The sequence below is a fragment of the Astyanax mexicanus genome, chromosome 1, assembly GCF_023375975.1.
Source record: "Astyanax mexicanus isolate ESR-SI-001 chromosome 1, AstMex3_surface, whole genome shotgun sequence".
NCBI classification, from domain to species: domain Eukaryota; kingdom Metazoa; phylum Chordata; class Actinopteri; order Characiformes; family Acestrorhamphidae; genus Astyanax; species Astyanax mexicanus.
Genome location: NC_064408.1, coordinates 10,069,224 through 10,090,938, shown reverse-complemented (window position 1 = coordinate 10,090,938; position 21,715 = coordinate 10,069,224). Strand labels below are relative to the sequence as shown.

Genomic DNA, 21,715 nt, shown 5'->3' with positions numbered 1-21,715 from the left:
GTGTGTTTTTGTGTGTGTGTGTGTGTGTGTGTGTGTGTGTGTGTGTGTGTGTGTGTGTGTGTGTATCAGTGAATGGTTCTCAGGTGAAGCTGGAGAATCTCTCCCCGATGACTGAATACACCGCATTCGTGCAGCTAAGTCGAGGTGGACATGGAGGGACTGGCAACCCAGGACCAGAGGCTAGCTTCTTTACACAAATGCTTGGTAAAACACACACACACACACACACACACACACACACACACACACACACGTTGTCAGTCTCTTCCACTGTGTTATAATATCACTGACAGTTGGCTGTGGAATATTTAGTAGAGAGCAGTGAAATGTCACGACTGGGCGTGTTGTTGTACAGGTGCTGCATCCTATCACGGTACCACAGTGCTGGAGTTCACTGAGCTCCTGAGAGCCTGAGACCCATTCTTTCACTAATGTTTATAGAATCAGTCCCAGCATGCCTAGCTGCTGCTTTTATTAAACACCTGTGGACATGGAAGAGTGATTGGAACCTGATTTACATTTATCAATGTAGTTTATATTGTGTCAGAATTTAATGTGACCATGTATGGACTTTTTTTACATTTATTTCCATTTAAACCCAAGTTAAAATTTGGAAATTAGGTGTGTTCAGGTACATTTCTGGCGTATTGCTTTCTTGGGAATGTTAAAAAAAAAAAACAGGAGCGCCACTTACTGATTTAAACCCTGACAACAATCATCAGTCAGATGTTCATTGCTATTTTGGCAAAGTAGGCAATGCCCTACTTGTTACACACACATATGGACACACAGCAGTGCACAAACCCAACATTTACATCAAAAATAAGCAGAATATAAAATAAAATAACATTGTTTTTTCTGTAAATGAGCTGCTCACACATCTTCACAGCGTGAATGAGCAGATCAGTTTCTTTTGCTAAGAAGCGCAGAAGCGATGCACCATTAAAATAGCAATCATTAAAATAGCAAACTCTTAAAAGGAAATAGCAAGTCAAACACTCAAGTACATGCCTTTTGTACATTTGTAGCCACAGAAGGTGTACTTTTCCTGTCGTTACGATAGCAAAACCACACTGACACAGTGCACAAATGATGGCTCGCTAAAATAGGGCCTTAAATGTTTCATAATTTATTGTTCCTGATAACATTTACTTGCTTTCCGAAAGCACTGCAATTCACAGTAACTAAAAATGTAGTGAAAACAACTAAGCAGAATGTCCTTTTTCCCTTTTCCCACAGATATGCCTCTCCCACTAGGGGTCAAACTGACCCCTCTGAATCAGACCTCCCTGGCCCTGTCCTGGGATCCCACCCCCAGCACAGCTCTGGGTAAAGACGACTGGTTCTATGAGGTGACGTGTCGGCAGGGAGATGACATAGCCAGTTCATGGAGCCTCCAGCTGCACTCCAACTCCAACGGCACTCAGCTGACCAATCTGAAGCCCAGACAAAAGTACCAGTGCAGGGTAGGGCTGAGCAGCCGGGCGGCGGGCCAGGCCTGCCCCACCGTGAGCGCCTGGACCCTCAGCAACGGTAATTAGGGCTTTAGTTTAAGCTGAATGAGGCAATCTGTGCTCTGTGGAGGTCTGGTTCATCCTATTGGAATGGGGTTATTTCCAAAAAAAAGGCCAAATGTCACTAGATAGAGTATTTAGAGTATGTTTCTTGCTGTTATTAGTTGCTAAAATTTATTTTATTCATGTAAATGTATCAGGAAACCATCATAAAATATATAATTACTGTCTTGTGGGTTGCATCTTTAGTGGAACTTTATTAACCCTGAGATAAATAACTGATTACCACATTGGTTTATCAGTCTACTCATGCTTTAATAAAGTTCAGAAATGCTGTGATAAATAACTGATCTGAACAGTGATTTATCAGTCTACTCATGCTTTAGGAGTGCTCAGTAATACTGAGATAAATAACTGATCATCACAGAGATTTTCAGTCTACTCATGCTTTAGTAGAGCTCAAAAACATAGTGAATTATTAGTATAATCATGCTTTAGTAGAGAACAATGACAGTGATTTATCAGCCATGCTTTATCAGAGCTCAGTAACACCGAGATAAATAACTGATCAGCACAGAGATTTATCAGTGCTTGAGTGCTTTAGTAGAGCTTGAAAACAGTTATTTATCAGTCAACTTATGCTTTAGTAGAGCACAACATCATAGTGATTTATCAGTTTACTCATGCTCTAGTAGAGCTCGAAAACAGTGAATTATGAGTCTACTCATGCTTTATAAGTGTTCAGTAACACTGAGATAAACAACTGATCGGCAGAGTGATTTATTAGTCTACTCATGATTTAGTAGAGCTTAGTAACACTGCAATAATAACTGATCAGTACAGTGATTTATCAGTATACTCATACTTTAGTAGAGCTTAGTAACATTGCAATAATAACTGATCAGTACAGTGATTTATTAGTCTACTCATACTTTAGTAAAGCTCGAAAACATAGTGAATTATGAGTCTACTCATGCTTTATAAATGTTTAGTAACACTGTGATAAACAACTGATCAGCAGAGTGATTTATTAATCTACTTATGCTTTAGTAGAGCTCAGTAACACTGAGATAAATAACTGATCAGCACAGTGATATATCAGTCTACTCATGCATTAATAGAGCTCAGTAACACTTAGATAAATAACTGATCAGATGAGTAATTTAACAGTCTACTCATGCTTTAGTAGAGCTCATTATCACTAAGATAAATTACTGATCAGCAGTGTGATTTATCAGACTACTCATGCTTTAGTAGAGCTCATTATCACTAAGATAAATTACTGATCAGCTGTGTGATTTATCAGTCTACTCATGCTTTATTAGAGCTCAGTAACACTTAGATAAATAACTGATCGGCACAGTAATTTATCAGTCTACTTTTGCTATAGTAGAGCTTAGTAACATTGATTTATCCATCTACTCATGCTTTAGTAGAGCTCAGTAACACTGAGATAAATAACTGATTAGCACAAGGATTTATCAGCCTACTCATGTTTTAGTAGAGCTCAGTAACACAATGATTTATCAGTCTACTCATGCTTTAGAAGAGCTCAATAACACAGATAAAAAATGATCAGCAGAGTGATTTATCAGTCTACTCATGTTTAAGTAGAGCTCAGTAACACAATGATTTATCAGTCTACTCATGCTTTAGTAGAGCTCAGTAACACAATGATTTATCAGTCTACTCATGCTTTAATAGAGCTCAGTAACAAAATGATTTATCAGTCTACTCATGTTTTAGTAGAGCTCAGTCACACAATGATTTATCAGTCTACTCATGTTTTAGTAGAGCTCAGTAACAATGATTTATCAGTCTACTCATGTTTAAGTAGAGCTCAGTAACACAATGATTTATCAGTCTACTCATGTTTTAGTAGAGCTCAGTCACACAATGATTTATCAGTCTACTCATGCTTTAGTAGAGCTCAGTAACACAATGATTTATCAGTCTACTCATGCTTTAGTAGAGCTCATTATCACTAAGATAAATTACTGATCAGCAGTATGATTTATCAGTCTACTCATGCTTTATTAGAGCTCAGTAACACTTAGATAAATAACTGATCGGCACAGTAATTTATCAGTCTACTTTTGCTATAGTAGAGCTTAGTAACATTGATTTATCCATCTACTCATGCTTTAGTAGAGCTCAGTAACACTGAGATAAATAACTGATTAGCACAGGGATTTATCAGCCTACTCATGTTTAAGTAGAGCTCAGTAACACAATGATTTATCAGTCTACTCATGTTTTAATAGAGCTCAGTAACACAATGATTTATCAGTCTACTCATGTTTTAGTAGAGCTCAGTAACACAATGATTTATCAGTCTACTCATGTTTAAGTAGAGCTCAGTAACACAATGATTTATCAGTCTACTCATGCTTTAGTAGAGCTCAGTAACACAATGATTTATCAGTCTACTCATGCTTTAATAGAGCTCAGTAACAAAATGATTTATCAGTCTACTCATGTTTTAGTAGAGCTCAGTCACACAATGATTTATCAGTCTACTCATGTTTTAGTAGAGCTCAGTAACAATGATTTATCAGTCTACTCATGTTTAAGTAGAGCTCAGTAACACAATGATTTATCAGTCTACTCATGTTTTAGTAGAGCTCAGTCACACAATGATTTATCAGTCTACTCATGCTTTAGTAGAGCTCAGTAACACAATGATTTATCAGTCTACTCATGCTTTAGTAGAGCTCATTATCACTAAGATAAATTACTGATCAGCAGTATGATTTATCAGTCTACTCATGCTTTATTAGAGCTCAGTAACACTTAGATAAATAACTGATCGGCACAGTAATTTATCAGTCTACTTTTGCTATAGTAGAGCTTAGTAACATTGATTTATCCATCTACTCATGCTTTAGTAGAGCTCAGTAACACTGAGATAAATAACTGATTAGCACAGGGATTTATCAGCCTACTCATGTTTAAGTAGAGCTCAGTAACACAATGATTTATCAGTCTACTCATGTTTTAATAGAGCTCAGTAACACAATGATTTATCAGTCTACTCATGTTTTAGTAGAGCTCAGTAACACAATGATTTATCAGTCTACTCATGTTTTAATAGAGCTCAGTAACACAATGATTTATCAGTCTACTCATGTTTAAGTAGAGCTCAGTAACACAATGATTTATCAGTCTACTCATGTTTTAATAGAGCTCAGTAACACAATGATTTATCAGTCTACTCATGTTTAAGTAGAGCTCAGTAACACAATGATTTATCAGTCTACTCATGTTTTAGTAGAGCTCAGTAACACAATGATTTATCAGTCTACTCATGTTTTAGTAGAGCTCAGTAACACAATGATTTATCAGTCTACTCATGCTTTAATAAAGCTCAGTAACACAATGATTTATCAGTCTACTCATGTTTTAGTAGAGCTCAGTAACACAATGATTTATCAGTCTACTCATGTTTTAGTAGAGCTCAGTAACACAATGATTTATCAGTCTACTCATGTTTAAGTAGAGCTCAGTAACACAATGATTTATCAGTCTACTCATGCTTTAGTAGAGCTCAATAACACAATGATTTATCAGTCTACTCATGTTTTAGTAGAGCTCAGTAACACAATGATTTATCAGTCTACTCATGTTTTAGTAGAGCTCAGTAACACAATGATTTATCAGTCTACTCATGTTTAAGTAGAGCTCAGTAACACAATGATTTATCAGTCTACTCATGTTTTAGTAGAGCTCAGTAACACAATGATTTATCAGTCTACTCATGTTTTAGTAGAGCTCAGTAAAACAATGATTTATCAGTCTACTCATGTTTTAGTAGAGCTCAGTCACACAATGATTTATCAGTCTACTCATGCCTTAGTAGAGCTCAATAACACAGATAAAAATTGATCAGCAGAGTGATTTATCACTCTACTCATGCTTTAATGGGACCTGCAGTGTTTGTATAATCCGATTGTTATCTTTGATATAATGTTTTAAACTCCTTTTGATCTTTGAATTTGATCTCATATCCATTCCCCAGTGATCCCTCCTGCTCCCTCTGATGTCTCCGCCTCCAACACCACCGATTCCTCCACCATCATATCTTGGAACATTGCTGAAGGTCATTCTATCTCTAAAGTGATTATTCGCTACCTGGAGGCAGAGGAGGCTGACTACAAGCAGCAGGTGGAGCTGGGGGTGCAGGCAGGTCAGAGAAGCATGCACTTCCAGCTGCGTGGTCTCAGATCCAATGCTGACTATCTGCTGGAGCTCTGGACCATCAATAATATTGGAGAGAGTGCAGAGAAAGCGGAGATCCCCCTGAAGACACTGACCCCACAAGAGAGCGCACGTGAGTCTTATAGCCATAAACACTTTACACACTAAAGAGCATAGTGCTGCTATATGTATTGAACCTTTTTCCAAGCAGACAGTTAGACAGTTGCTCCACTGTAGAGCTGCGAACCTGTGTATTCTAGTGCATTTTTGAAAAGTTATTTCAGTAATTAAGTCATATATTTTAAGCATTTATTTCTTTTATTGCTGATGATTATGGTTTACAGCCAATGAAAACCCAAAAATCAGTTTCTTAGAAAGTTAGAATATTACATAAGACCAATTGGTACTTTTGGCACCAGTGTGGGCAGTGTGCCAAATCCTGCTGGAAAATGAAATCTGCATCTCCATAAAAGTTGTCAGTAGCAGAGGGAAACATGAAGTGCTGTAAGATTTTGTGGGAAAACAAAACTGCACTGACTTTAGACTTGATAATAAAACACAGTGGGTCAACACCAGCAGATGACATGTCTCTCCAAACCATCACTGATTGGTGGAAACTTCTCACTAGACCTCAAGCAGTTTGGACTGTGTGTCTCGCCACTCTTCCTCCAGACTCTGCTCCCTTGATTTACAAATGAAATATAAAATTTACTGATGGTCAGTGATGGTTTGGAGAGACATGTCATGCTGATAACTTTTATGGAGGTGCAGATTTCATTTTCCAGCAGGACTTGGCACACTGCCCACACTGGCAAAAATACCAATGGTCTTATATAATATTAACACTGATTTTTGGGTTTTCTCTGCGTGTAAAACATCTATACAATATATACATTCACATTTTGAACTGAAATACTGAAATAAAGTAACTTTTTCAATGATATTAAGATGCACTAGTATATTTCTATGTCCAAGACATAATAGAAACAGTGATTTACGAACCGCTGTGTTTTATGTAGTGTTATTTCACAGTTCTAGGGTGGCCCTAAAGTCTAACTGCTGCTCTTCAAGAGTCAGGAGATCAGAGATCAGATCCCAGCAAGGTTTTAGGGAAAACATACCTTTGCCAAAAGCCTTTTATTTGATTGGGGGAGTAGTAAACTGCAGATAAGAGGGAGGAAGCCATAGACTGCAGTACAAATATAAACATTACTATTTACAACATTGTAAATGCTTTTAAAGCTGTAGTAAATGATGATGCCTTGTGTTGCTGTGTCTAAGGGCTGTATGGCTTTGGTGCAGATGGGAACATGCTGTTTTATGCGATTCTGGGTTCGGCTGGAATGACCTGCCTGACCATCCTGCTGGCCTTCTGCATCGTCCTGCAGCTGAAGAGAGCCTCCTTTCAGAGACGCATGGTACACTTTTGACTTTTTCAAGTCCTGTGTTCATAAATAAATATATATATATATATATATATATATATATATATATATATATATATATATATATATATATATATATATATATATATATATATATACATTTGATTACGATCACAGTTGTCCTGTCATTTGTTTGTAAAGAATGTTTTTTTCCCTTTTATTTATAAATATTATTTTTTAAAAGTGTTAATTTTTTTTTAAAATAAAGTTGTTTGTCCTGTAGTAATCTACAAAGGACAGAAAGTATTTTAGTCAATACTTCAATTAACAGAAATACTGAAACATATTTGTTTTAATATTCAATGTACAATATAAAGAAATATAGAAAAATTATTATAGAAAAATAATAAAGTATGCATGGCAAAATGGTTGTATTTTTAATAATGTGGTGTTTTTTATTTAATAAATATATTTAACATTTTATTAAAAATACAAAAAGGAATCAGTATTCAATATTCATAACATATTGTACTAATGTAGTATAATCTAAATTTAAACTAATTTACAAATGTATACATATATTTATTTTATATAGATATAGATTTAGATTTATTAAAATGTATCTGATATTGTTTTATTTTTTATTACTATTTTATAGAGGCCTTATAGATGCTCAAATAACATTCAGTTGCATGCCGATTAAATGAATCTGAATAGCAAGATGAAAGTAAATGATTCTCTATTTAATTTAACCTATTTAAGTTGTATTTAATAGCCATTCATTAAATGTTAGTTGAATGCCAGTTGAGCATCTATGAGATGTCTATAATAGAGCATTTAAATAAAGTGTTAGTATTAATTTATTTTAAAAATACAGCTTAAAAAAACAATATTTAAAGCTAGAATATTTTTTAGTTTTAGGGGCATTTATAAAATTGTAATTTTTGAGTTTTTACTCAGTAACTGTTTTTAATCCACCACATTAAATCTACCTGATGTTATCTCGCTGTTGCTCAGAGAGAGGAACCGGTGGTCCAGTTTAACTCGGGCTCTCTGACCATGCCTAAAAAACCCCGCACCTCCACCCAGTCCGTCACCTATCCCATGCTGGAGTGGAGCGACATCAAGTTCCAGGACGTGATCGGAGAGGGGAACTTCGGCCAGGTGCTGAAAGCTCGAATCAAGAAGGACGGGCTGAGGATGGACGCCGCCATCAAGAGGATGAAAGGTCAGAGCTGGGAGTTGGATGTTCTGTGTGTAGAGAGTCTTTATCCTGATGTGACGGCACCCTTGTAAAAAGTGTACTTAAGTAATTAATTAAGTAATTAAGAGCATTAAAAGCATGTTCAAACTGGGTAAAGAATCATTAAAGTACATTAAATATACTTTACGAAAATACGCAATAAATATACCTTCTCTGTATTTCCATAAAATGTAAAATATTCTTTAAATTAAATATTGTGCTGATACAATTGTGTTAAAAATAAAAAATAAAAAAAAGATATATATATATATATATATATTACATGTTACAATGTTAAATTTATATATATAATTATATTTATATTTATAATTTATATATATATATATATATAAATACTGCTTAAAGGGCACTTTAATGTCATTTTTTTCCCAGTAGCAATAAGTTGCACACAAAATGTGCATCAATATGCAAATTAGTACATTTACAATATACTTCAACTGTATTAAAAATGATGTTTAAAAATTCATACTTAAATCTACTTAAGTTTGCAGAGGTTATATGAAAAAGCATCACTCAAAAGCACAACCTAATGCTTTAATGTTGTATTTAAATATAGCTTAATTACATATATATATATATTGTATATACTTAATATATACTTATAAATATACTTAAGTTGCCATAAATTGTTCCAAAATAGCACATTTAGAATGTATTTTAGTACATATTAACTTTATTGTTAAAAGTATGTACTTTTCCATGTTAGGAATACTTAAAACTTTTACTTTAATGCATGTTTCTTTTAAATGGGTTAGCTTTTGAAATATGTGGATTATAGCCTTAAAGAATTATCAACATTTTTTTTTTTTTATTAATTGATAACATATTGTTTTTGTTGTTCTGTATTTTAGAATACGCCTCTAAAGATGATCACCGGGACTTTGCGGGGGAGCTGGAGGTGCTGTGTAAATTGGGCCATCACCCGAACATCATCAACCTGCTGGGGGCCTGCGAACACCGAGGTGTGTATTCCACTGTAACACAGAGCTTATTAATGAGGAGACAGGCCACTGACCTCTGTATGAATCAGCCAATCAGCTTGCTGCTTGTGTGGAGAGCTGAGGAGAGTCAGTCTGCTGTGGGGAAGCTCCTCCTCGCTGTGGAGATCTGCGCAGGCGCAGTAGCCATAACTGGTCAAAAAATCAAGTTTTCTGTGCATTTTTGAGCAAAACATTACAAACTGGTTATCACATTTTTGTCAGATTTTATCAGTGCTGTTAAATATGTTGTTCAAACAGCGCTTACTTAATTACAGCTTAATTACATATAGTTAGACCCCTTTGACTGGAATCTCTCATTTAGAAGTCTAAAATTTACAAAACCAATCATTTCAAGGGCCAATATTACTGTAACTTCTTCTTTGTGTTGCAGTATAGATGTTTAAATTTTATATTAGCATTGTGTAACAATATATTTTTCAAGATTTACTCTGAATAAACACAATATTATACATATAGAGGAATATTAAACTTCAAAATAAAGCTTTTTACATTTAATACAGTTTTCTTTTTAAAGTGGGGAATGTTTTTTTTTTGTAGATTTTTAAAGGCAATTTAGGCATTTTAATTCTATATTCAATTCTATGTCCAATGACTCCTTATCCACTGTCATTTTCAGACAACCTCTTAAGAAAGTTGCCTTTGACATGCTTCTCAATGCTTTATTTTAAAGCAGGGGTTCCTAACCTGGGGGTCAGGACCATCCAGGGGGTCGTGACTCGTGACATACTTCCAGGGGGGTCACGTTTTCTCAGCTAAACTAGACAACTAGACAAATCAGATTTGGGCACTAAACTTTGTTTTTCTTTACTGAATCAAACCGACTCGTTCTCAGGCTTAATTCAGGGATCCGCATGCTTTAAAATCGGTTGTATTATTTTGCTGATTCAAACTGATTAATTCGCCACTTTACTTGACTCTTCAATCTCAATCTCGATATAGGTTCACTCATACGCGCCACAGCTCTGCAAGTCCAGGCTGGATTAAAATGAAGCGTTTTTTAAAAGGTCGAGCTTTTCCAGTAAAAATATTCCTGAGCCCTACTAAGCCATGCATAGAAAATATTTGTGCCTTAATGCAGTTCCAACCATCCCAACCATTTTATTTATGCTGCCAATTATGGGGGGTCGAACAATTTTCTGGAGAATACAAGGGGGTCGTGCAGTTAAAACGGTTAAGAACCCCTGTTTTAAAGGGATTGAAGATACTTCCTAATGAATATAATCATTATTAATCAGCAAATAATAATATTAATTTTACTTAATATTTCTCATATTTTCTCCATACTGAGTTTAAAGAGATGAAATTTAAGCTTTCCACCCTGTTGTGGTAATTTTAATAATTTAGGGAAATTAAAATGTATCTTTGAAACAAAACTCACTAAAACTCCGTCATACATTTTGCCATAACAGGGTAGATACACAAATGACAGAAAATAAAAAGTGAGCAAATAAAGCTGAAAAATATGATTTGATGTGTAGTCTGAAGTATTGTAAATATAATAAATAGTCAAAAGAATTAAAAATAAAGTCATTAAAGTCACAAAAGGCTCAGGACATATAGTTAACTCTGCTGTACTGTTCCTCAGGTTATCTGTATTTGGCTATTGAATACGCCCCTCACGGTAACCTGCTGGACTTCCTGAGGAAGAGCCGGGTGCTGGAGACAGACCCCGCCTTCGCCATCGCCAACAGCACCGCCTCCACCCTCACCTCACAGCAGCTGCTTCACTTCGCTGCAGATGTAGCCCGAGGGATGGATTACCTGAGCCAGAAACAGGTGAGCAGTCTGAGAGGGTCGGTGAAGCTGCGGCTTTATGCCATCATTTATGTGTCTTCAGTCTTGTTCTTTATGAATGGATATGGTCTAGGGTCTGTTTGTATTGTATAATGTCATACTGGGAACGTTTGCAGTGATCCAGCGTGAGGCACTTGTGGGATAATCATTGTAGGATACTGTGTGTTTCTTCATAGTTTTGATGTCTTAATTATTAATCTATAATATAATAAAATAATGAATGAGATGATGTTACTATTAATGGTACTGTATATCTGATGAACAAAAAGTATCTCACTGTAGCTTTAGTTTACCCTACATAATAGGGAATGTTATACTGGTTTTAAATATTGGCTTTCCTTCATTTAATACAGAAATATTAAAATGAACTCAGCACGTATCAGCCCTTTCCTGCGTTCTACACAAATAACCTTTTTTTTAATTGGGATTTCTTAAGTACCACTTTAAATAATGCTTCCTTATAAAGGGTTTATAAATAGTATGTAGCCAGTATGTGTTTGTAACTGCTTATTAATGTTTTTAAAGTACAACCTAGTTAATAACCATTCATAATCCCCTTTATCAAATATTTATAAACTCTTTACAAAGGAGCCTCATTTTAAAGTAGTACCGACTACACTCATGACAACCATGGAATGATTCCAGAAAATTTAATATTTCTCTCTGAAAATTATTGAAATTACACGGTTTGTTATAGACATATTAATTTAATTTGTTTAAATATACACAAGAAAAACTAAGAAAAAGGTTACATTCATATAATTTTACCCACAACTCCTAACAATGCTGGAAAATATTGGGTAAATAACTTTGATTCAAGCATGTGATGCTCGTTTATACTCACCCGTGGCAAGTAACAGGTGTGGGCGATAATAAAATCACACCTAAAACCAGACAAAAAAAGGTAGAAGTTGACCCAATCTTATGCTCTTTTGATATTTATATTGATTAGTGTGGTGTGTAGATAGTTTTAAATCAAGGTGAACACTTCAGGACTTTAAATGTATTTATTTACTTACTTACTTCATTTATTCATTCATTTATTGATTGATTTATTAATTAATTGTTCTTGATGCCCTAGATTCATAGTCAGGACAGGACTCAGATATGTACAGATGGAGATTAGCTGTTTATTAAAAATAAACAACAGTATAGCGTTTGTCAAAAACGGAAAATGGGTAATCACAACAAACAGGAACCACGTAGACGAAAGCGTGCCATAAACAGGGACAGTCCAGAGAATCATACACAGGGAATCCAGCAGCAGAGATAATCCAGTAGGCAAAAAACGATAAACAGTCCAGGTCAAACACGATAAATCCAATATCAGAGAAACAGGTAGAAATCGGCGTCGAGAAAACAAAAAGCAAGGTCATACACAACATAACAGAGACTAGAGATAGAACGCTTTGTAACGAGGATAAACCAACAATACTCGACACAGGTGTGTGCGTGGGAAGCTCTTAAATAGAGCAGGTAATCAGTATTCGGGACTTCCTGGAGGAGGCAGGTGATGTGTCTCGTGATCGGGTGTGTGTGTGTGATGTCAGCGGGTGGTGCGTTCTGGGTATTGTAGTTGTTAGGCTGAGAGCCTCCTTTAGAGCTGAGTGTGGGAGGAACAGGAGCACTTTCAGCACCAGACGTGACACCTAGATACTATGTCCCATAATCAATGTCACAGCCACCATTGTACCCTCATGAAAAAAACCTATATAGAACTCATAATGATTCTGTGTGTATTGTGGTTAATGTCTGATCTGATGTCTGTCTGTAGTTTATCCACAGAGATTTAGCAGCCAGAAACATCCTGGTGGGGGAGAACTTCGTAGCGAAGATCGCTGATTTCGGCCTCTCGCGAGGGCAGGAGGTTTACGTCAAGAAGACAATGGTAATTAATAACTGAACGCACATTCTAGCCTTGATTTAATTATTAATTAATTACTCATTAATTTAATAAGATTATTGACATTGATCGTATGAACGTGTTATATGGTTTTATATGAATTACTGTTCGTTCGTGTCTACAGGGCCGTTTACCAGTGCGATGGATGGCCATTGAGTCTCTGAACTACAGTGTGTATACAACCAACAGTGACGTGTAAGAGTCTACAGCATCTTTAAAAAGAGCTAAAAAAAACAGTATCAGTGATAAAAACTAGAAACTCTGTAAATCAGTGGCGTGCAGTGAATATAGTGGGTACCCCTACTGCAACCACCCCCCCATACCCACCACCCCGCCGCCGGCCGACCGACACATAGATAAATATTACAATAACTACATACTCTCTCTCTTGACTTAGTTATATTAACTTAATACACATCAACAGCCCACAAATACAGCTACAAACTACAGAAGTATACAATAATAAATAAAAACTCAACAATAAATGCTTAATTTTACTACAAGTACAACCGTCCAGCAAAGATCACTCATTTGTATTCCTACAGTACACCAGGACAGCCAAAACATTAAGTACACACAAAAACTCACCAGTCAGGCCGTCTATTATTGTGAATTAGTTTCACATTGAAGGACAGCCTTTAAAAAGGATTTTTAATAGAATATGATTCAATATCTGTCTCATTTGCAGCCGCAATTCCATGATAGTTCGCTAACTATTGATTTAATCCAGCATGAGCTCCGTTTATGACTAAGCATCGTGTAACACCTTCACCACAGCACTGAGAAGGAGTTAGACAGCCATGGCCCTGCCCCCGTAGTGAAAATCATGAATCTGATTGGTTAGATTGTCCTTCGACTTTGCTAATAGATTAATTACTACACCCTTAAAAAAATCAGGAGAAGGGTCATGCAGTCACATGGGGGCAGAAGCCATTTAAGAAAAGCTTTGATTGGTTAAAACCGCTGTCAGTCAGATAAGAGTCCTGTAGCAACTAAAAAACACACATAAATGCTTTGAATTAGTTGCTGTTTTTTTATTTTAGTTAATTTATAAAATAAATTCTTATTAAAGAATTAATTATGTAATTATTTACATGCACTTATTGTCACCCCTTCTCTGAAGTGTTAGAAGGGCCTCACTGCACACCACTGCTGTAAATTCATATACTTATATTTTTATAGCATTTTTGTATGCCTACGTTAGTAGATATAAGTTATGATACAAGCTTATAACAGTCACTATAATGCTCTCTGTATCTCTCTCTCTCTCTCTCTCTCTCTCTGTTTCAGATGGTCATATGGGGTGCTTCTCTGGGAGGTGGTGAGTTTAGGTATATTTACAATGCAATTTTTTTTCTTGATAGAATATATCTTTAACAAAAGTATCTTATGTCACAGTTATAGAGCAGATATGCTTGTTAAATATTAATATTCTCATAAATTAGCCTCTGATGACTGAATAATGTTAATTCAGCTCTTTTGGTTTGGTTTGGTTTGCAGGTGGGACGCCGTACTGTGGCATGACCTGCGCTGAACTTTATGAAAAGCTGCCGCAGGGCTACCGTCTGGAGAAACCCCTCAACTGTGATGACGAAGTGTACGTTTCTGTGTGTTTGTATATGTCAGAGAAAAATTTGGAGTTTGGAGTTATTTGGAGTTATTAGGAGTTCTTCGCAGTAGTGGTGAATTCACAAAATAGCTCTATATACAGCTCTATTTATATACAGCTCTATAAAAAATAAGAGATGACTTTAGTTTCTCTGATTTTGCTATTTATAGGTTTATGTTTGAGTAAAATGAACATTGTTGTTTTATTCTATAAACTACAGACAACATTTCTCCCAAATTCCAAATAAAAATATTATCATTTAGAGCATTTATTTGCAGAAAATGAGAAATGCCTGAAATAAGAAAAAAGGTCTAGAGCTTTCAGACCTCAAATAATGCAAAGAAAACAAGTTCATATTCATAAAGTTTTAAGAGTTCAGAAATCAATATTTGGTGGAATAATCCTGGTGGTTTTTAATCACAGTTTTCATGCATATTGGCATGTTCTCCTCCACCAGTCTTACACACTGCTTTTGGATAACTTTATGTCTTTACTCCTGGTGTAAAAATTCAAGCAGTTCAGTTTGGTTTGATGGCTTGTGATCATCCATCTTCCTCTTGATTATATTTCAGAGGTTTTAAATTTGATCAAATTAAAGAATCTCATCATTTTCAAGCTCTTATTTTTTTCCAGAGCTGTATGATTATATTAAGGTTAACGTTCTAAAAAACCATAACCAAAACAAGAATAAATAAAAATAAGAACATCCAGAAAGCTTAATAGATTGAATGTTAACTGTAAGTTCAAAAACATTCTATTAACCAAAAATTCACAGCTGGATTTTGGCTTGATTGGTGATTTTTGTGCTTATTTTAAGTAAAATTGAAATAGGGTGGATTATTCTTACACAATGTTTAGAAACAGAGACAAAATATGTATTGTCCTGAACTTTGCTATTATTCATTTTTTTGCAGTGTGGATACAAATGTCTAAAAAGCCAGAGACATCAATGTATACATTTTAGTTAAGATTTGTCCTATAAATAAATGTTTATTAAATGTATTTATGGGTAATAAGAACATGCACAACATGGTGAGTAAAAATATCCTTAAGAGAAAAAAGAAATTCCTTTAATTTAACACCAACATTATCTCGCCACCTCTACTGCGACTGGCAGGATGCTCATGCATATTGAAAGTGGTTTCCTATCATCCACAAATTCTACACAATATCAAGGAAATTGGGATTCTGTATAGATTGATGAAGAACAGTTGTCTAATTCTTTCTCTCTCTCTCTCTCTCTCTGTAGATATGAGCTGATGAGACAGTGCTGGAGAGAGAAGCCCTACGAAAGACCCTCATTCGCTCAAATCCTGGTGGCACTCAACCGAATGCTGGAGGAGAGAAAGGTAAAGAAGGAGAGAAGTTATAGATCAAGATGTATCATAGATATATGTCTGTGCTGTCTTTCAGGTTAGTATGCCAGCAGTATTTATAGTGATATTAGTAATAGAGAGAGATAAATGCAGATTAATACTATAGTGTTATTGAGTTTACATTAGACTAATCTCAGTTTGGTAGTCAGCTAATGATTTAATTATTCAACGAGCTAATGTTACTGACAAACAGTGTTGGGCACGTTACTTTAAAAAATAATAAGTTATAGTTACTTGTTACATCTCCAAAACAGTAACTGAGTTACTAACGGAGTTACTCCACTATAAAAGTAACCAGTTACCAGTAAAAGTAATTGTTGTATTGTGTTACTTTTGTAAAAAAAAAAAAAAAGTTAATTGAGCTGCTAAAGTAACGTGCAGTAACGGGGTGTGGGAAATGGTAACGGCGTTATTAATTACAGTCAGAGTAATTAGTTAGATTACTCATTACTGAAAAAAGTAACGGCGTTAGTACCGCCGCTTATTTTAACGCCGTTACTCTCATCAATGCTGATAAACATCATGTCCCATCATTTTTTAAACTATCCAGTAGGATTTTCTTTTTCTAAATAAAGCTGATGCTTATTGGATGACTAAAATGTTAAGTATGAAATTAAACTAGAATCAATAAAATCCATCCAAGCCTCACGTCACCAAATGCAATGCAGGCAAGAGAATACTTTTGGCAATATAGTGTACAACTCTGGAAAAAATTAAGAGACCACTTAATGATGATGTTTTTCTTGATTTTACCAAATTAAAATAATCAAGAGGAAGATGGTTGATCACAAGCCATCAAACCAAACTGAACTGCTTGAATTTTTGCACCAGGAGTAAAGCAGCATAAAGTTATCCAAAAGCAGTGTGTAAGACTGGTGGAGGAGAACATGCCAATATGAATGAAAACTGTAATTAAAAACCACCAGCATTATTCCACCAAACATTGATTTCTGAACACTTAAAACTTTATGAATATAAACTTGTTTTCTTTGCATTATTTGAGATCTAAAAGAGTGTAATAAATGTTTCAAACGGATTCGTTTCTCCTTCTCATTTTCTGGCTTTCACAGACATATTCGGTCTCTTTCCAGTTTCTGCCAGAGTGTCTGTATGTTAGTTTGTAAAGAATGAACCAGTAATCCTTGTAGAACTGTTAGAACTAAAGGTCGGAAAGCAGGTCGCAGTTCTCGCGAGCGTTGGTCGTTTTATTGTATTCTTGTTTTATTATTTCTATGTATTTTTTGGTAACGTGTGTATCTGTATGTGGAAGCTGCTGGAACACTCAAATTTTCTCTTAATAAAATGATTTTAATTTTGATTTTTCTTCCTCCAGACGTATGTAAACACCACGCTGTATGAGAAATTCACCTATGCGGGCATCGACTGCTCTGCAGAGGAGGCCGGCTGATCCGGGCTGTTCCCGGCTGTTCCTGGGCCTTTATCTTTATCAGCCTGGGAGAAGAGGAAGGCCTGGAGCTGCTGCGTGAAGCTCCTATGTTGTGGCCATGTATAATATGGGTATTAAAGTTTATGTAATCCTCTGATCAGGATTCACGGACTACAATTCTGTTGCACACATTGTGTATTCCAGCTGTCTGATTACTAAAAAAAGAGTATCATCAAAACATCCCAGTCAGTGTGTGTGAGTGTGTGTGTGTGTGTGTGTGTGTGTGTGTGTGTGTTGTGTGTGAAAGCAGCTGTATAAAGGCTCTGGCGGAGTGTGTGATAACCCTGTGTGTTGTGTGTGTGTGTGTGTGTGTGTTCCTGTATTAAACATGTTTCTGAGAGCTGAGAGCAGAAACTGTAGATGTATAATAGAAATCCTGAGCTGGAGACGCAGCGTTTGTATGATTTCTGCTGAGAGACTGGGCTTCGGAGAGCTACTGTAAATGGCACTTTGTGCAAACATGTTGGAAAACTGTACTCTGATGACTTTTATGGGACCAATAAACTTTTTTTTAATTGTGAAATTGTGAAATAATTTTGTGGTTTGTGAAACCCCAGAGCTAGAAATGATTAAAACCAGACTTTAAGAAAGATGTGTGCAACATTCCTGTATTACACTGTAATTTGTCTGTGGACACTTTATTAGAAACACCCCCTGGTTTAAAAAAAAGAAAAAAAAAAGTAGATTAAAGTATACTAAGCATTATTATGCTATAGTGCACTAAAGTGCTCTTGTAGCCACATTATTATTAATCAGTATATTTAAAGAGTGATAAAACTATTTTTGTACTTATTATACTTTAATTACAGTATAAAAATAGTACAAAAGTCTTACTTAAATTGTGCTAAATGTACTTAACTGTACTAAAATGGAACTATTTTAAATATACTTAAGTAACATTTAAACTAATACTACTTCATGTATGTAACCCAATATTTTAAATATGCCCACAGTACAATTATAATACATTTAATGAGTATTACAACTGTATCACTATTATTATACACAAGGTATATTAGACATGTACTAAGAATTGATGTTAAATATATGTGATCTATTTACATTAGAGGACAAAAACGCTTCTTGTTCCTGTCTTTAGTAGGTAGCACACCTCTAGTATGCGTAGAAAATATATTTTTATATATTTTAATATACTGTACAACAATTTTTAGCATTAGTAGGCATTTAATTTACTTTTTACATGATACATTATTGTTTAAGTGAACTACTGTAACAGCTGTTTTTAACACACTTTGCCAAAAATGTACAAAAGTATATTTGGAAATAAGTATTTTACAAGTATATTGAATTACATTAAACTAAAAGTGTACTTCATAGTAGTACACTATATTTTACCTTTTAAAATGTATGATCACATTTACTTTTAAACATTTGATAAAATCATACGTTTGATATATTTTAAGTAAGTACATAAATCTGTTCATTTTATATTTTATAAAATTATACATTATTTTATATTTACAGCATACTTAGACATTTCTCAATATGCTTCAAGTACAACCAAGTATATATTTCTTTCACCAGGGCCAACATTGAACTTTGACTATGGGCAATTTATTGGAAATACTAATGTTGTAGCGCCACTCTGTGGCCATCTTATTAGTAACACCAAAACTGTTTTTTTTGCATGAAGACACTTTAGTGGAAACACCTAAAAGTAGTGTATGTCTATGGCCAGTTTATAAGAAACACCTACGCTGCTCTTTGCTGCCATTTTATTACACACCTAAATGATCCTTGTAAACTGTGGCCACTTTATTAAAACACCTCCGTTGTTCTTCATTCAATGGTCACTTTATTAGAAACATCTAAATGTACTTTCAGTAGGTGGCCACTTTATTAGAAATGCATATATTGTATTTCCAATCGTTTCACTTTATTTTCAATTTATAAACATTTATTCTCTTTTCAAAGCCTCTAAAAGAGCTGCCAGCAATACAGTGCTAAACACAGAATCAGCTACTGAAAATACATACTGGTAATACTGAAGATATATATATAAAAAAAAAAAACTACTGGCAATGCATGCTTTGAACACAGAGACTATTTTCACTGACTCTTAAAGGGACTACTAGAAATTCATCATCGCAACAACACTGTGACTCTTTTTACACTGTGACTCTGTGACTGAGAAGAAGAAGCTGCAAGAAATACATACTGGTATTACTGATGTGCTTTACTGCAAAAAAAAAAAAAACAATACAGTGAAAGCAGTTAGGCTCTGAAAGAGCTTCTACCAATACATACCGGTAACATTGGGACTCTTTGATCACAGCCATTTTACACTGGTAACAAAGTGCTAGTGGCAATACATTTTGGTAACACTGATGTTTTTGAAGTTTTTATTTCTTAAATTGTTACACTACTACAACTACAAGAAACACTGGTAACAATGAGGCTTTTTATTGTCTTTTTTCATTGATACTCTTGAGATGAACTCTGAAAGAGCTAGCAGCAATAAAGTGCCAGTTACAATACATATTGGTAACAGTGAGGCTCTTTTGTTTGACTCTGGAAGAGCGACTAGCAATACATACTGGTAACACTTAAGTTATTTTTATTGAGACTAAAAACTTCTGCCTATACATACAGGTAACAATGAGCTTCTTCTTATTGACTCGAGAAATGCCTGCCAATACATCCTGACAACACCCTTATGGCTCCAAACAAATACTGTAAATACATACTGGTAACACTGAGGTTCTTTTCAGAGACTCTGAAAAAGCTGCTAGGCATACATATTGGTACCACTAGAGCATTTCATTTAAGTTTTTTTTGTTGAATCTCATAGAGCTTCTGGTAATACATACTGTTAACTCTGAAGCTCTTTTTATTGACTCTAAAAGCGCTTCTAGCAATACATACTGGTAGGACAGGGGCTATTTTTTGACTTGGAAGAGCTACGAGCAATAGATACTGGAAACAAAGTAAGATCAAGCTTAGACTTTTCAAAATAAAAAAAAAACTAATTTATGAACTCTATTGTAGTTTACCATTTGTCAATATGTTCCAGTTATTTCAACTTTTCAGGGCAGTTTCCCAGACAGGAGTTAAGCCTAGTTTTGGACAACACAGTATTTTTGAGGGAGAGTTTCTGAAATGAATTTTAATCCCTGTCTGGGAAGCTGAACCTTCAAGTTTTTCGTAAAATGCTACATTCATAAGTTCAAAATGAATTTGCATTGCATGTTGAGGTAAATCTGCGATTTTTCTTGGACGACTGACTTTCACCATATAAGATGCCCTTTCTCCAATAAGATAAAAAAACATGTTTTCTTGAATGACCTACCAACATAATCCTGAAAGTAAATCACACGAAAGTAATCTCAATCTCAAAGGATCTGAACTGAAGGAGCTCCAATTGTCCAAATCGTTCATTGAACACATGGTCCTTGTTCTTCTTCTATGAAAATTCCTTAGAAACAGTCACATTTGACCATAACCAGTGTTGCTATAGCATTCCTCAGGGTGCTATCATGGAGGGCTCAGCCTGAGCCATCTCAGCCCGAGTCATGATCACACACACCTCGTAGACTCGGAAGGCGGCGAAGGCGGTGATCAGCAGGCATGCAGCCCCCAGGATGTACCACCAGTTGAAGAAGCCAAAGGAGACGCCTTTAACGATGCAGTAGAGACCGAAACACACCAGAGCGATGGTGGATAGGATCTGCACACACACCGGCGGACCGGACGATACTATTTTCTCCCCCATTGCTGGATTAGCCCGGAGGATTTCACTCGGGTTTATGGGGTCTGGCTGGAGGTAAAAGATGGTGCACCAAAACACCTCTGTGAAGCTGAAACCATGAAAATCAAATTTACAGAATCTGTGAGAGACTTGATGTCAATGATGCCAACCTAGAGAGATGGCATAATTTCTTTGAGTTCTTCTAGAAATGTCCCCACAATGTTTTCTTGTCTTCTTTAGAGATGCCCAAAAAAATGTTGACCCTGTGAGTTGGTCCAATTTTTGGGTCTTATTATTCTAAAGATGTCCAGACAACATTAACCCAGTCTGTTGGTACAATTCTTCTTTCTCTTGGTTGCTTTTGAGATGACTAGACAATGTTAACCCAGATAGTTGGTACAATTCTTGATCCTATTGAGTTGTCCAGACAATATTAACAAAGAGATTTGCCACAATTCTTGGTTTTCTTGGTTTCTCTTGGTTTCTTTAGAGATGTCCAGTCAATCTTAACCCAGA

At 35.4% G+C, this 21,715-nt stretch overlaps 1 protein-coding gene across 2 annotated transcripts in view; it reads left to right on the top strand.

Annotated features, from left to right (window-relative positions):
- Nucleotides 1-18,013, top strand: part of tek (TEK tyrosine kinase, endothelial) — a 66,376-nt gene extending 48,363 nt beyond the window's left edge. Inside the window, exons 11-23 of one of the 2 annotated variants that reach the window (XM_049463402.1) lie at nt 70-204; nt 1,240-1,533; nt 5,533-5,844; nt 7,014-7,129; nt 8,114-8,324; nt 9,212-9,322; nt 10,947-11,137; nt 12,930-13,043; nt 13,183-13,253; nt 14,349-14,389; nt 14,559-14,655; nt 15,917-16,016; nt 17,377-18,013. In XM_049463402.1, coding sequence (XP_049319359.1) covers nt 70-204; nt 1,240-1,533; nt 5,533-5,844; nt 7,014-7,129; nt 8,114-8,324; nt 9,212-9,322; nt 10,947-11,137; nt 12,930-13,043; nt 13,183-13,253; nt 14,349-14,389; nt 14,559-14,655; nt 15,917-16,016; nt 17,377-17,451 — 1,868 coding nt within the window. In that variant the 3' untranslated portion in view covers nt 17,452-18,013. Of the gene's footprint in view, nt 1-69; nt 205-1,239; nt 1,534-5,532; nt 5,845-6,992; nt 7,130-8,113; nt 8,325-9,211; nt 9,323-10,946; nt 11,138-12,929; nt 13,044-13,182; nt 13,254-14,348; nt 14,390-14,558; nt 14,656-15,916; nt 16,017-17,376 lie in introns of both variants that reach the window. The other variant, XM_049463352.1, reaches the window with a different exon arrangement.
- Nucleotides 18,014-21,715: the final 3,702 nt, after the last annotated feature.